Source organism: Pygoscelis adeliae, unplaced genomic scaffold (genome assembly GCF_000699105.1).
Source record: "Pygoscelis adeliae isolate BGI_AS28 unplaced genomic scaffold, ASM69910v1 Scaffold181, whole genome shotgun sequence".
Lineage (NCBI taxonomy): Eukaryota > Metazoa > Chordata > Aves > Sphenisciformes > Spheniscidae > Pygoscelis > Pygoscelis adeliae.
Genome location: NW_008824360.1, coordinates 1424354 through 1441297, shown reverse-complemented (window position 1 = coordinate 1441297; position 16944 = coordinate 1424354). Strand labels below are relative to the sequence as shown.

General features: G+C 44.3%; 1 protein-coding gene across 1 annotated transcript in view; it reads right to left on the bottom strand.

Annotated features, from left to right (window-relative positions):
* Positions 1-1076: 1076 nt before the first annotated feature.
* Positions 1077-16944, bottom strand: part of C8A (complement component 8, alpha polypeptide) — a 19164-nt gene continuing 3296 nt past the window's right edge. The window contains exons 3-11 of the mRNA XM_009319798.1: positions 16834-16944; positions 15522-15666; positions 13781-13970; positions 12077-12277; positions 10502-10742; positions 6628-6756; positions 5765-5922; positions 3224-3446; positions 1077-1228 (exon numbers count right to left, since the gene is read on the bottom strand). Of these exons, the coding sequence (XP_009318073.1) occupies positions 1077-1228; positions 3224-3446; positions 5765-5922; positions 6628-6756; positions 10502-10742; positions 12077-12277; positions 13781-13970; positions 15522-15666; positions 16834-16944 (1550 nt within the window). The remainder of the gene's footprint in view (positions 1229-3223; positions 3447-5764; positions 5923-6627; positions 6757-10501; positions 10743-12076; positions 12278-13780; positions 13971-15521; positions 15667-16833) is intronic.

The window sequence follows — 16944 nt, the reverse complement described above, 5'->3', positions numbered from 1 at the left end:
TTGTGCTTTGAGGTTTTGTTGCTGTTGTTGCTTTTCATAATGCCCGATTCCTTCTCAGGGCTTTTTTTTTCTTCTTTCCTTGTAATGAAAAGCACAGTAAAATGAAGTGCCATTCGCCTTCCATCCACCCCAGGTTTTTGCGGCAGTTCATTAAGAGGGAGCTGCGGGCTCTCGCTGTGGTCTCTGGATGCAGTTCAATACTGTGTGTATTCTTGTGCTGAGATTTATGTCTTACATTCAAAAAAGCCCCTTAAATCAAGCAGCCTGTTAGCATCTTCTCCGGCTCTGGGTGCCTGGGAGATAAAACGCTTGTGTGCTAATAGTCAGTTCATCACTGATCCTAAAGAGGAGTAGCCTTCATTTGTGTGTGAACATCCTCTGCAGAATGGTTGTGTTTGAGCCTCTCTATTTATTACTTTACTTATTTACTTAAGATTCTTCATCCGTTTGGGTTCACGTTTCGCAACTGATGCTTCGGCGTCTTTAGGCTTAAGCCTTCTCCCATACAGAGCAGCATATGGCTTTGTTGCAAATGCAGCCCTGGCCAATATGCTGGACTTAAAAATCTGACAGCGCCAACTTATAAAAGTTTCATGGTACATATGTCAATACCAGCTGCATAAAAATGCAAGGATCATAAGCTTTTAATGTGTTTTGCAAAGGCAAATATAAAAATTTCTGCAAGTCAAGCTTACTTATGTAAACACTTTTAGTAAATTTATTTCATGACATATTATCGCCCCACGGTCACCCAGCAGCAAAGGCACCCGTGTGGATTCTCCACCATCTCTTGTATCGCGGCAGTGCTGCTGTGAACTGTTGGGGCTCCCATCACATCTCATGGTGCGAGGGCGAGGGGGCAGCCAGGCACGCGTTCAATCAACTGGAGCAATAGGTCTGGTTTTATGCAGCAAATCTAGCGTCTCTCCATACGTATAGAAATGCAATACTTGACAATTATTTCTCCCCAGTGTAATTCCATTCTAGGATTATGCCCGGAGTATTTGTAGCCCAGCACAGACTCCAAACCGCTTTCAACCGCATACCTGTGGGGAGCAATGCTGTCCCGTGGGTTTTCAGCAGGCTTTGCTCTGCAGGTCGCTCCCCATGCAGGGCTCCCCGCCGCCCTGCGGGGCTGGGTTATTGCACTGCCGGCTGCGCCGCGCTGTGCCTGACTGGCAGGGAGCCCAGCGTGACCAGCAGCTCCAGCGCCCATTTATCTTGCCGCCTGTAAATGCATTAAAAAAAAAAGGGTGGAAAGAAAAAGGTATTCAGGTCTGAAGTGCAGCATATGACCTGACGGCAGAGGCATACTTCGGGTGCGAGCCAGGGAGGACGACTGAGCTGAATGCCACCACCAGTTTGTGATTTCAGCTCCTGCTGTAACGTTTGCTGCGAGCAGGACTCCCTGGTCCATCCCAACCGTGCCCAGCACATGGACAGCTGTTGAGATCAAAGTGCTTTGAAGCCAGGGGAGATAAAGCAGCATCACCTTCTTCAGACACCAATAGCTGTTTCTTTTTCTCCTCTGCTCGTTTGAAAGGCTGCAGCTTGGCTCTCCTTTACCAAAGGGCAGCTGACAGCTCACTCTGCAATAACTTTCTCATCTTTGACCAAGGCAGAGGGACAAAAGTCTACTAGTGTCGTGGAGTTGTTTTGAAAAGTCTGCCCATCCCTTTGGAGATGGGTCATTTCAAGACTTTTTCATTACAGTACAGACTGAGTTGTCAGGAACGTTCGATACTATGGATTATGGCGGTGCTCCTGAATGATGGGAATGCTTGATGGCTGTCATTTACTGTCATTTTTTATTTACTCAACTGGCCTTCATGCCTGGCTTGGGCACTTTATTAATCCAGACAGCACAAATGGATGTGTGTGCTCTTATTTAGTGCTGGCTGGAAAGCTGGGTTTCCCGTCTGCTGGAAGGTTGTTCTTTAAAAAAACTGGGTTTGGTCTTAAATGAGTTTCGAAACTAAAAATCTGCTTTGTTTCCCATGAGCTGGAAGTGTGCGTGTGTCCGCTATTGCTAAAAGCAGGGAGCACAGGGGCCGGCCAGTTCGGTGGGCTGCTTTGGGGCCAGGTCTTGAGCTTTCCATGCTCGTCATCTAAGGTAGATTCCTTGGATTTGGAGACAACTCAAAGAACCTGAGATTTTTTTTAAAGAAGCCCACTTTTGAGTCACTGAAGCAATGCTTTTTAGTTCAGCTTCATAAACCATCTACCCAGCTCTGCTCTTACTCCTTATCTCATCACAGCTTTGCTTTTCCAATGGTGAGACCCTAGTTATGAACACACAGTTGAAGGCCTGGAGCTGTGCCTGGTGGAACTGCTCTGAAGATGGATTTTTCTGCCAGCTTCAAGTGCTGAGATTTGGATTTTTTTGTCATCATGAATCAGGACAAAAATATCTAGAAAGAACTGTGATTTTTTTAAAATAAAAGAGCACGTTCCAAGGTTGGCTTTTTTTGCCACCCATTTAATTTTTTAGGATAGTATATAAAGTAATAAAGAAAACATAAATAAAAGCCTGTTTACTTTGGAAGAACACATTTTTTCTCCCCCAAAATAGATACTTCCCTCTAGTTAAAATGTTTCCCTATGGGGGGGCAGAATCTGGCAATGTGGCAATTTTTTACTAAAACAGCATTTTTGGTGGCACACTGCTTGAGCACCACTTCCCGGTTGCTTAGCCTGACCCTTTCAGCTTCCCTTCCCTCCCTGCCTGTCAGGGTTTGCATTCTTGCCCTTGTAGTAGGCGTCCACAGGGGGATGCCGCACGCGCTCCAGAGAATCACCATCCGGAAGATGTGACATGCCAGTCAGTGAGGACCGGATGACGATCTCATTTACAGTAATGAGCTGCATCCATAGAGCACTGTGGGCAGGCAGAGCCCACCCCTTAGCTGGCAATATGGGTAGCTGGGCTTCGCCTGCATGCTGCTGCTGCACCCCAGCTCAGCTTTTTGCAACATGTCAGCAAGTCTCCAGCTATTAAACACATCCTCATTTCCACTAATTTATTTGTAATAATCACCTGAGCTGTTAATTGAATTCTCTTGCAGGGCTGCTTAGGATAGCGTAGCAACAAAAGCGATACAGAAGCGAAGGCTTGATTGATGCATGGATGCAAAGAGCTGTTGGTTAACCAAATGGAGTGGAAAACCCTGTCCCTTTGCTGCCTTTTGCCCTCCCCTGCTGCAGGTGCACACCAGGGTCTTACCTCGGTGCTCAGTCTGCTCGCAGGCAGGGCCTCTGTAACCTGGTCGACACTGGCAGAAGCATGTGTCTCCCACCAAAATGGGTTCACCGTTGTTCTGGCATGGTCTGCAGCGGCAGGCGTTGAACTCCAACAAGTAATCGTCCAAAGCCCGTTTCAGGTTTTGCCATTTGGTTTCCATGTTGCCAAGGTTGCTTCTGCGGAGAATTTCGTGGATGGGCTGCAGCTGCATAGGATGGAGATGAATAGCATGGAGACAATTTCAGCTGAGCATCAACTGAGATGCTACCACACCGCAGTCAGAGAGCTGTGACATTGCTGGATAAACTCAGGGCTCAGAAAAAACTCATTTGTCTTCCTTGACAGTTCCATGTACATCATGCAAATGCGTTACCATGACTGATGGGCTCCAGTGAGAAACCACCGTTCCAAAACCCTCCTCATCTTAGAGGTTTGTGTAGGATTGGCTTTTCTGGACATGCGTTAGAGTTTCAGTCTGGATTCAAATGATATATTAAAACACCCCAGTAAGCCCATTTTTTGACTGATTTCTTAGTGCTATCATGATCTCAGAGATTCTTGCATGCTTTTTGCCTTTTTGAACCAAAATGTTTTGGTAAGAGCTTTGGACGGTGGGTGTCATCAAAACTTAATGCCAACCTACCACTAATGGTGACCGGATTGTGAGCCATCCAGTAAATGCTGAGTGTGGAGAATTTTACCTACCTACATTTTGCCCTTTGATGCAGCAAAATAATATTGTGCCATCTACAGCTTTAAGAATATAACACGCTCATAATATTTCCCATAGCAAAATCCAGTTCCTATATACCGTTCAACAAAAATAGCCCAGTGTGGGCAACTGTAATTATAACTCGCCTTCTCCATTGAACCTGTTTCATAAAAATGGTTGGATGAGCCGAAGGGCTGCGGGCTTATGCACTGGTGGTAGCATTCAACCTCCTGAAATGCTCCAAGTGGCTCATGGGGTGTTTTAGGTATTAAACTGTGTTTAGAAAATGGTTCCCTGAAAAATCTCAACCCTTCTGTTTTCCCCAATAACAAAAATTCTACTGAATATTAAAGCTAAAAGCCCAAGGCTGGTCTGAGGACACATATTTATATTTGTCCATCCATGCATCTGTGCGAATGCTGCACGTCCTGGCTGGGAATCGATGGAAACCGGTCCCAGAGAAGAGCTAGACATCATCTCATTGCACAAGGCGCAGTGAGAGTGATTCGTGGGGAGGACCAGCTGGACTTCGGGAAGAGCTCTTAGACAAATTTGCACAAACCTGTTTAACAAATGAGAGGGAGCTGCAGATAAGAGCTGCTGAAGTGGACATGAGCACTTATCGGCAGCTCCGGTTGCACAATGACTGCTGAGCTCTGGAGCAGCCAACAGAGAAGTCAGCACATGGCTTGCTGGAAAATTGCAATAGATTTTGCCCAGAATTGATAGGAACTTGTGCAGAAAGGTGAATAACCTGCAGCATGTGTTCAGCTGGAACTGAAAGCAGTTCTATTTTATCAGGGCTTTTTGCCACCAGGGTGCTGCCCAGGAAGGTTTGCAGATTCCCTCTTGCCCTGCCAATAACGCACATGGTTCCTGATTCCACCTTCCCTTCTCCCACCCTCTGTCAGAGCCAGGAGTGGGTGTGCTTTCAAATGAAGATGAGAGGGATTGAAGTGGCAGCGTGTCCCTGCCGTGACTGAGGTCCTTCCCACACACCCCACAGCTGCGCTCCTGGAGCAGACCAGCAATTGTAGCATCTCATGTGGTATGATGTGGTACTCCTGACCGCAGCTGAGGAGTGCGCCCGCCTCCTCATGCCTCTGTGGTCGCTGGCCCTGGATTCTCCCATCCCCTCGCTTGCACCCATCTCCTCCCATCTCTGAAGCCCTGCAGGATGCTTCAGTGATCTTTCCATTGTACAAGGCATCCAATAAAATGAAGGGAGGAGGAGAACTTGGCTGATTTTTGTGACCACAGACCCTCTTTGAGGAGCATGGAGAGAGACAGGACCCACCTGACAAAGCAGCCAGGAGCCCCCTGCTCTAAAAACTCCTGGAAGCACACATAGAAATACCCACCATGGTCTGCAGAGGTTAGGCATAGCCACTGCAACTCTGAGGCAGGTGAAAAGCAGGGGGGTCTATGCAGAGCCTTTGCTGGGGGGGCAAGACTCCTTCCCCAGCCCCCCACGAGTCCCCGGCTTATACAGGAGGGCAGACAGCATTGGGGAGAATAATAGGGATGAATGCAACCACAGAGAGCCGTGCATCGGGAAGCTGTTTGGAGACACATCAAAAACTTAACTCAGCACTAATCCAGCATTAAGCTCCTTGTCTGTCTCCCTGCAGATGCGGTCGGTGGGAGATGTACTCCCCATTGTGAAATGAATAAGAGGTTACCAGATCAGTGGCCCATTACATTTAATCTTGTTCTGTGATGGGATCACAATAAAAATACGAAATGATTTGCTCGACTACACTTTCATTCCTTCTAGCGGCAGAGTTTCTTCAACTGCAGAAAGGCCTTACCTCAAAATCAATAACAGCAGGATTATATTTTAATGACCTTCCCCAGCGACGATACATATTGCCATCCCAACTGTTTAAGAGCCCTCCGCTGTAACTGGCATCTCCACCTCTAATCAGGGAAATAATATCTTCCACAACTGCACTGTTGCTCTCAGCATCTGAAAAGTTGAATTACACCTATATTATTTAGTTACCATTTCCACATATACACTAGAAACTGCTTAGTGGAGATGAGATCAATCGTGCAAGGGGCTATCAGTGAGCGGCACTGATGCTGCCTCCTGAAATTGATGGGAGCTTGGCATCCCCCACTCACAGGGCGAGCCCTGCCACGTTATCACAAGGTGGTCAGTAATGAGCTGAGCATCAGAAATGCTCTAAGCTGGTAAGAACTGAAGAGCCTGCACGGCTCCAGCCTTTGTTTCTAGTTAGCACGTGGGCAGTAGATCACGCTGTCTCTAGCTGGTTAAGTGATTTACAGATCTGGGGCTTCCTAGCCTCTCTGAGTTCTTTTTATAGTCAGTTCTGATTTCTTTAATAGTTGCCATGTTGCCCTCGTCATCCATGCCCAGTCTGTCATGGCGATAGGGACTGCAGCCTTCCAGCCACCCCACCGCCTCTATTTGCACGTTTCTAATCCAGGTATTGCTACCTTAATTCCTGCTTTTTCAAAGCAATCAGTACTCCTGGAGACTTGGACCCAAAGTCACTTTGGTCCCACGATTGGCCCTGAGCCATGGCTGGGGATGGCACCAGCGCTCCCTTCTTCATACCCTTGTGTGACCCTACTTGAATCTCGATGCCCAAGTGACCAAAAGAAGTGCCGCAAGATGCCTTAACAGACATCTGCCCTGCTATCATACCAGTTTTCAGAAATCCGCTGCTTGTACAGTGAGAGGATGACACAGCTGTTCCCAAATGCAGTTTACTCATGCTGACTGTAAGGCCAATTGACCCGCCAATACAGTCACTTATCTCTTTGGCGCTGATGTCTGCAAAACAGAAAGGAAACCAGTAAAATCAGTGACTCATTCTGAGTGGAAGGATGTTAATTTTCCTACTTGTTTTTTTTCTATCAATGAAGAAAATATTCGGTTATTTGCATGGCCTGTTTTTCAAAGTCAAGAGCTATTCCAAGTGGAGGACAGCCTTTAGTCTTGCGGTGGAAAAGCCAATATTTTATTGGGGTATATTGGGCTTATCACATAATAGGTGAAAAGGGAAATGTCTTTACTGTAAAATTGTTTCCTTAGAAAGTATTAGAAGAAAGTAAAAATCTTAACACAAGGCTTCAGACATGTATTTCCTTGTTTGGTCTATTTATTTAAAGATAAAACATTATTTTTTTTACAGACTAACTCATAACTAGGGTAAAGCTGGGAACAGCAGCTGAAATCAATAGATCCTTGCTAATTTTCCTAAACTGAGGATCTGATCCATGTATTAGTGGCTTAAGTAGCATCCTAAGTAGCAACTTGCAAAAGGTCTGTCTGCTGAGAGCTGCCAAAGCCTTACTGCATGCTGCTGGGCTACTGCTACCAGCACCGCCTCATATATCATGAAAATATGTAACTGGAGACCCATGAAGCGACTGCAGAGGGGAGAAGGGAACTAATGAGGTGGTTTCACCAAGGTAAGCAATGTGCATATTTCATACAGCCTGGGTTTACGTGTAAACTTCAGAGTACTGCAAATATAAGGCCGCCTTCTGTAATAGTTAAAAAAATCCATTGATTTCAATAAATACGGGTATTGTAAGTAATAGGTAACTTTTATATTGCTCTTTTTGTCAGAGGACCTTAAAATGTTTTACAAAGCAGCCCGGCGATCAATACCATGGTATTGAAAGAGAGGCACAGAAGTCAGAGGGATTTGTGCATCGTGGCTTAACGGTCTAAAGATTGAACCTCCAGCCGAGCCCCAGTCCAGAGTGTTGTCTGCTGAACTGCCTCACCTCAGCACCGGGGAGCAGTGTCTTGTCTTGCTTGTGTTTAAAATACTGGTAAAATGCCCATAGCTCTGCTTTTGCTCCCTTCTGCACACCCTGCAGGAGAGGCTCGCTGGAGCCACGCAGGGCATGGATCTGCTTGTTGGCTTGGTGGGTGCCAGCTGGCGGAGGCGCTCAGCATCCTGAGAAAGGGGCTACGAGTCCTGGCTTCAAACTGGTGAGAGCTGAAGCATGCTCAAAACTTCAAGGGGAATTACATCCCATTGCAAAACTGGGCCCTTGAGGAAGATTAAATGTGTAGCACTCAATTACTTGTACTAAACTGTTCAAGAGTTGTAAACACAGTGGGTAAAGTTCATTCACCCAAAGCAAGATGAGTGATTGCTTATCTTGGTGTTGGAGTGCCATAAAATTAAACTTGAGGAACACCCTGATTAATTGATTCACCATGGTTCCTGTTGAGTAATTATGTTCAGCAAGGGTCTGTCAATACAATTCGCTATTGGTTGCAGCAAGATTGGGTCTTGATAAATGAAAAGTGGTTATCATTGCAAAAGGTTGGTCATAGAAAATATTGGCATTTGAGGGGGGATCCCTGATAGTTTTCTTATATGATATAATTTGTGATAGTTAAATGTGCTCGAGTGATAAGATTTACTGCTGCATTTTGAATTAATCAGAATATATGAAGACTCTTTCTAATTTACTCTGTGCATAATGTTTCTCCCATAAATGTTCTTGTAATGTGTGAACACATTATACTGTTTTCTGCTAAATAATAGAACCATAACAATCTATTTTAAAAACAAGTAATGAAAAATATTGATGGCAGAGCAACAAGGGACATTTGTTCTGACATATGTATTTATTTCACTCATGACCACATCCATATAAGCCCTTGCAGCCTGAAAGCTAGAAATGGGTCTGGCAGCAAAACTGCAGTCCTAAGCTCTGCACCAGTGAGTTGTGGTCTATTCCTGGGTATCTAAACACAGAAGATGACTTCATTTTCAAAATTCAGGTTTCCTAGATGCTTAAAGTCCAGCTCATGCCTATGCCTAGCTAGATGCTCAGTGACCGCCCAAGCTGTCTCTCATTTAGGGAGGACTCAGCCTAGGGATCTTTTTCCTGGGCATGTGCTTTAGTCACTGGTCTATAAAAAAGGAGTATTTTCTCTTCCAGAGCATTTAACACGTAGCCTCATGGGCTAGGTGGGTTCTCAGGATGCAGTGTTTGATCTAAAGCAGGTGCCTTGCTGTTAAGCCCTGTGGGGACTCAGTGGTACATCTCCAGGCATCTGCAGAGCTTCAAACTCATCTTTTGAAGCTCTAATTTTGAGACTTGAGCACTTATATCTTGATCCTGACCATTCCTCAGGGGAGGCAGGTAATCCTCTTGCAAACACAGCCTTCAAGCGTGGCTGTGATCGCCATAGTGGCATATCAGCCACTGCGGGTGGGTCCTTCCGGGTCTGTACCATGTGATGTATAGCACTGCTGACTTGGTAAATGTGGACTTTCTAGCAGAGTCTGGGTTAGATGAAAATTACAGAAGTGTGCTACATTAGAATGAAAATTACATCTCTACCGGGACACATTTTTGTCTTTTGCTGAACTTCAACATCCTTCTTTCTTAAAATAGGGCATCTTGTAGCAGTAAATCTCCTCCTTATATACACAGCAAGCACAAGATAAAGCAAAATAATAGCTTCCCTCCACATGCTCTTGATTAATTCTTCCTCTGAAATTGGCAGTCTGCTTCTTGAAGACTTGCTTGCCAAGGTCTTGTTCACTTCAATATCACTCACTCTTCAAAGTGAATAAATGATTTGAAGAGGCATCATGTTTCCAAACATTAGTAGTTCAGGAACTTGATGAAAATTCTCTCAATTGGTAATTTCTTGTGCAAAAATTGGCATGGTTAACACTCAATATGGAGTGCATAGTTATCCTAGTGCTGATGGTACCAAACCATTTCAGACTGGAGGCAGAATTTGTGGCAGAACCATGGAAATTAATGGAATTACTAGAATCACAGCAATTTGCACCAACTGCAGCAATTTGCACCTGTTGTCCAAGATCACAATTTTCTTTTGCATAAACATCCAGCCTGGAGTTACCAAGGCAGCATTACCCTCAGCAGAGCGGAGTGATGGTCCTTAGGGGAAGTGGGATCTATTGCATTGTCAACACCTTTGCAGCAAAGTTGACAATCCGGTTAGTGTACTAAAGTACCATATTATTGTTCTGCATATTATCTTTTTGATTAGGAAAAATGTTATGCTTTGGCTCACCAGTAATGGCTATTCTTGTGATCTAGACATCTGCAGTGGATATTTTATGTAACTGAGATTTAGAGGTATGGCTCTCCAGCCTCATACACTCTAATTTGTTGAGAACCGGAGCTAACAGAGGTCTGTTAGTCTTCAGATATGACACTAACCAGAGTAAAGTGGCAGAGGTATTGCCAAGTGCAATGCGTTATTTCCATTTACAGAAAATTGAAACTCTCACTATTAGGAAGGTAAAACATGAGTGGGCTATCTGTCTTTACTCTGGATGAGTTTGCAGTCCTTGAGCATTCGTGAGAGCAGCCAGAACAAAGACTACAAGAAATAGGAGAAGTTTAGACAAGTCTAGCAAGTGACACTGGGAGACAATGGTTGTGAGGAGCAGCCAGAGCCAGATGAATTACTCTGGTGGACTGGACACACCCCGTGGTCTCCAGGTTGGAAATACTTGGTTTAGAGCAGAAAGTTGTGAAGAGAGAATATCTTCTGGTTTTCTAACCTTTTCTTCTCATTTCCTCCTTGTTAATGACGAGGATGTACTCAAAGACACCTCCCATAGTGCCAGATGTCATGAAATGGGTGCCGTAGTCATTGATGAATTTCGCATACATGCCATAGTTGTAGGTGTCTGGAAGCTCCTGCAGGGAGAGCAGCACGTCTTCATCCAAAACGATTTTGTCCCTTCTCATCTTGAAACGGGCTGTCTGCACCTTCGTCACATGTCTAATGAATCCAACCTCCTGCAGGTAAAGAAAAGAGGAGCTGCCACTCAACATTCAGTAAAAAAAAAAAAGTCATTTCTAGTCCTTAGGTTTGCAGAGGAAAGCCTGAGTCTGTGACTGTCAGTGGATGTTAAAGGCGTTGAAAACCAGCCCTGGTTTAAATGAAATCAGCGGTAATTCTTTTACAGGGAGTGTCTCTTTCTCGTGTGGTTATATGAGGTGGAGGGCAGAGCCATGGGTTTGCATGCTATGGGGTTTTTTTATTTATGTGAGAATATGATCAGAATCAGGCTCCTCATGATTCCCCTCCATCCTCCATTTCTGCTATTTCTTTTTTTCTGCCTTCTTTTCCATGCTGGTTATTCCCTTTTGCTTTTTTCACAGCCTCAACCAGTGATGCAGAACAAGGGCAAGCCCAGCCCAGCCCAGCAGTGTGTGTGTGTGTGTGTGGGGGGGGGTACTCTGGCCAGGAAGGTGCTGGTTGGGGGGGAGGATTTTCTGGATATACCACCAGATCCACGACTCCTCTTCTAGTTTGGCCATTGCCCCGGACAAGGCTCCAGTGCAACCAGAACAGCCCTTTAAATGATTCCTCCAATAATTGATCATCATTTAGCTGCAAACATTGTGTGAGTCTAGACAAGGACACAGTAAATACTATAATGGTGCCAATTTCCAACAGCTTTTAAGGGCATTTCAACTCAGAACACCATCAAAGTAATTCTTCTTTATTGTTTTCTGTCAGCAGCCAAGAGAGAAGTGGAGACGGGGCATGGTAAATGTGGGAAATACCAGCATTTGTGTTATTAGATTGGAAAGGGGTCATCACAGCTACTCCATGATGGAAACTCACTGTAAGAAATACACCCTATTATCAGGTACTCTTTTTTCAGCATGGAATTTTAACCTCCTGTAAAAGGTAGCATATTTCCCCATCATAAGGCAGCTTGTATTAATTTGAACAAGATATATTTGCTACTGGAGATCATTCCCTGAGGACAACTGTTTTGATCAACATCTTGATATTTCCGCCTCCCTCATCATCATTTTAAGCTTTTTTTTATTTATGTGCTTAATGTAGCCACGAAACAGGATGGGATGAGATGACATGTGTTGTGGTACTTCATAATTCAATTTTATTCCCACTCTCTGTTTGCTAAAATGTAATAAGAACAACAAACAGGATTACTAATGATCATACATTTGCAATTACATTAACAAATTAAGGTACAATTACTATGTGTTAAAAAATGCAATTGAGAGAATAAACTGCCATAAGTTACAGCCAGACCATGCGATGCACAGATGACATGATTGGAACATATGCATCATTGATTTATTTTTTTTTTTACCTTTGCAGTGTATTGTGTGAAATTCTTCAGGGATCTTTTGCCATGTGATAAAGTGAAGCCCAAGTCTAACTGGAAAGGTAATTTTTGAGGCCCAATTCCAATGGTAACGCCTCCTGTTATGGATTTATCTCTTTTAAGGGCATCAAGCAGATCCTTTGAATCTTCATAAAACTCAAAAGCAAATCCAGAATCAGCATGAGCCTAAAATGAAAGGAGCAGACATTAATTTTTCAGGTACTTCCCTTCCTTTTTAATCTCTATTTCTTTAAGGAGCTGACAGTGCCTCTGCTGAAGCCCGTGATGCTGCTGACAGCACGGACACTGACTTCAGTGAATGTAGAATAAAGAATTTAGTCATGTGCCATTTAATTTGGAAATATGTGAGAAATGCAGATAAAGCCATGCGTTTTGCTTCATCCATCTCCAGGCAGGGGAAAGGTTTATGTTTAGCCACTCAAAGCAGTGTCATAACAGGCAGAGCTGGTAATGGTGCCTATTAGAGCTAGCCTGACACTTGCCATTATAAACCCCTTCTTCCATTTCCTTACAGCTCTGCCAAATCCTAATGATTTGGAGTGAATTTTTCTCTCCAGCCTGCTTCTGGATGAATTTATTTAGGAAAAAATTCAACAGCAGTGATCCAGCCACTTGCAATGGCAACGCTAGAAAACAAACATTGTTTTGCCTGTGTTTTAGAGAAGTGACCTTTTCCTTGACAGCTCTACTTTGCAGGCATGTGGAATTGAGCAGCCTTGCTGAATCTGGTCTGTGCCATTTGCCATCTCTATAAAAAGCCAGCTAAATTACAAACACTGAAAAAAACCATCTCACATCATCATCAGTGACTTCCTAGATCCCGGTGGGTAGAAGCTCCTAAGTCAAGATGCATACGGGGCATGCTCAAGCATTCCTCAGTGCCTGACCATGGTGCAGATGTCCTTCCACTGCTAGCAGCAAATAAAGGGGAGAAGAAAATGTGGCCTGTGTGGTGGGTCTGTCTGGGTTCAAAGTGGGGACTAAGGGGCACAGGGGAGTCTGCTTGCTGCGAGGACATGAAAGCCACTTGCATTGAGCCTGCAGCTGTAATATTCCCCTGGAATAATGTGTTTTCATTAATTCATATCAAAAAGCATGATAAATGTTTAACAGTGTGGCCAAGGCACCCACTTACGACGTGAGAGATCCAGGCTGAATCCCTGTTCTACTTAGTTTAGTCTCTAACATCAGATGTAACCCCCAAGAGTATAGGCATTGTGATACATGGTGATGGCTTTCAGGTCTTTGTCTCACTCAGAATTTGGATTTATGTCCCTTGTAGCCATGCCATAGACTTAAAATGCTTTCAAAGATTGAACTGGTAGCATTCTTCCCACTTTACACATGGCCAACTTCATCTCTAGAGAGGCAAGTGGCTTGCGCAAGCTCTACAGCTCATTAATAGCAGAATTTTGAGAAAACCCATTTCTCTTGGCTCTGACTAGGCCAGAGTAAGCAGTGGGGATGCCTGGGTGATAAAGCATGTTAGTTCCTTGATGAGCTATAAAACAGCATTTGTATAATCGATTGCCTGTTGTCTTGGGGACAGCTGGAGAAAGGTACCTTGAAAGATGACCTATAGTGAATGATAAAATGTACATAATATCTTTATAGGAAGTTTGGCTTTTAGCTGGGAAAACATTGCCAAATTTGACCTGAAGTACTTACTAGGAATTGGTATATGTGAAAGTTATAAGGTTTGCGGAGATACTTCTCGTCATCTCCATAGTACAGATGTTCACATGCAGCATCGTACTTCAGCTCCCGCCACTCTCCATTGTAGACGTACTCACAGTGGCCTCCAAAAAAATTAGGATCATATACATACTGGGTCTTTTCCTGTGTTAGGATATTGTATCTTGGAAAGAAATAGCATTCATAAAGTTATCCATAGCTCCAGTTTTATTTCCCCAGTAGTCTCTGTCTCTGTTTCTGTTCTCCTGACACTACAAGTTATCTATCTGTCTCTGACTTTGAATTTGGATAGCACCTAAAATATACGGTTCGGGTCTGTTCTCCTTGCTATCTCCTTCCCAAAGCTAACAGGAGACAAACAGCCATTTTATTTCCAAGGCACTGGCTTGGACTCATGTGCTAGAGATGGAAGAAATCAGTTAAATTGTCCAGTCCATCCTGGCGAGTAGTTACAAAAGTCCCAAAGTCCTGGAATTCCTCCAGGTCCCCCATGAGTCTCTCATAGCTTAATGCATCTCACTGTCACAAAGTGTTTTCTGGCATTCCCTGTAATTGTTTTCTATCTTTATTTCATCTCCTTCCTTTTCATAATGGTCCCATTTCTCAGGGAGTTAGCACCCTCCCTAGACTTGCAGTCTGCTTGTGCTTTGCCAAGTCTCTTGCTTATTATTTCCTTACGCCTCTTTCTTCCTGCTCTCCAGCCATCACAGCTGCTGCCTTCTGAAATCCCGCCTGTTACTTAATATTCCCTGTAATTCCATGGCCCCAAATGAAAGCATTATTCAAACTAGACAGCAGCATTGCTCCTCTCAACAGGGAATCGTCTTTAAGACTAAGACAGTAAATGCTATTGCTTTTGTGTGTTCTGTGGGAGGAACACATCAGAGAGCAGTAGTAAATGGGGTGCTCGGTGAAAATTAATATATGTCTTGAAAAACTTTTGATGGACTCTCCCAGGCCCTGGGCCAGAGAGACATTTGTCTCATGGACTCCAGAGAGCATTGGATCGAGCTGATGGGAAAGTTATCTAATGGGTGACTACATTCTCATACTGTAGCCCATGTTCTCCTAGTGAAACTAAGCAGTATCTCGGTTAAAACACAATATTTAAAACAAAAATGTCACAACAGACAATCTGCCTTTAAACTCGTTCTGGATTCCTCTTTTCCATGTATTACCTAACCAAAATTTGAAACTGAATACAGTAAAACTTTTTCATGGATAGGTGTATTTACCCTGCACATATTCATGTGGAGCTCAGGCTCTCTGCCTTGCATCTGTGCTCTGAAGTCCTAAATCCTGGAGTAATATCTTCTCCTTAAGGATGAAAGCCACCAGGATGCTGCATCTCCAAAGTCTACTGTTTCCTTTAATATATTGCTTTTATCAGCTGGAGAAAGTTGTAAGATAACTAGACTCAGAGAACTGGGATATTTTTTTACATGAGTATACAAAGGACACTCACAAGTACAGAGTGGCTGAGAGAGACCAAGGTCAGATAATAAATTTGAGACAGAATTTGAAATAAAAGCTGGGATGAACCCTCCTGCCTCCCTTACTGCTACCCACGGTTGGGTGGGACAATAGCTCTCTTTTGGGTTTTTGTACAGCACCCTATCAATTCATGGAGCACTGCTATTACTAAGGAAGAGCAATATAAAAAACTTAATACTGTTTTGATCATGAGAGTAGCAGCTATTGATTAATTACTCACCCTTGGGTTGCTTTTTCAGACCCTGGGACTAGAAACAGATGTTCACAAGGGCTTTCAATATCTTCATCCTTACAGTTATCCTCATCAGACCCATCTCTGCAGTCTGGCTCTCCGTTGCACACAAGATGCCGTTTAATACAACGACCTAAAGCGCACAGGTACAGGCGATCGCTTATCCGCCCTTCAGAAAACCTTTTTGGCAGCTTGCACTGATTGTGTTGTTTTCCACCCATATCTCAGGGCCACAAGAAGTCATGCTGGGTGTTAAATACAGCACTTTTGCATTGGGAGCTTGCTTTTCCCAGTCCTTGGGGGCAGGTTTTCCTTTACAACCTGGAGCGAGCACGGCTTGGAGTCCAAGCCAGCCGCTCCCTTGGGCTCCCATGGGATGGGAATCAAGTAGAGGTCACCTCACTGGCCTGATTTTATTATCTACAGTCATGCTTTTGGAAGGGAGCTACAGGAAGCAATAGCTTCTCCGCTTGGCTTAGGGAAGTCAGCTCTGCCTGGTCAAAGTGCAGTTTTTCCTCTTCCCGTTGCAGGAGGTATTTGGGGATTTTATTGCAATAATTATAGCTTAAGAGTGGATGCTTGCAGGAAGGACAACTTGAAAACGCTTTTGCTTCTGGGAGTGAGGAGAAAGCCTTGACATGATATTTGTGGCAGGAATCAATACACTTGCTACAACAGAGCGATGATGACCTGCTCCAGATAATGGAGCTGGTCACAGAGCTGGCGTGCATTTCTAAATTTCAATAGGATTTTCATTAAATGCTCAAGATGGGAGTTTGAGCCATTTGTGTAAAAACAAAAATCTGTCAAGACTAGGAACTTTCAGAGAACAGCCGTATTATATCCCAATTCTCAGAGCTGGGGATGGCTAAAAATAAATAAATCACCCCAACAGATTGCTAGTTGGATTCATGATTGAACTATGTCTTTTGCAGGGGGAGAAAGTGGTGTGTTGTGGGAGCGGTGGTGCCCATGAAGGGGAGTGTGAGCATGTCGCACAGCAGTTGGAGCAGAATATTTCTACTCTCTTTGTTCCACTGAAAAATTAACCTTTTCCATGTCACACAGCCTTCTTTTCTATCCAAATCTAAGCGTAACGTGAATGGATTTCTGTAAACATGGGGAAAAAAACAAAGATGGGGAAATTTCCTGCTTTCTCTTGCACTGGTTCACCATCCTGCTCATTGGGCTGAACACATTTTGGCAAAGCTCTGCCCATGGCAGGCGACTGAAATTATCCCAGGTCTGCCCAGCCAGCACCGAAACCTCCTTGGCAGTAGTTTGCACCCAGTTCACTCACCTGTTTCCTTGCACCGAAAGTCGTTCCCGCAGCTGGGGGGTCCAGTGCATGTCGTCTCGGCATGGCAAGCTTGCTCGCCCCAGAGGTGCCCCGCGCATTGCTGCCCTGCAA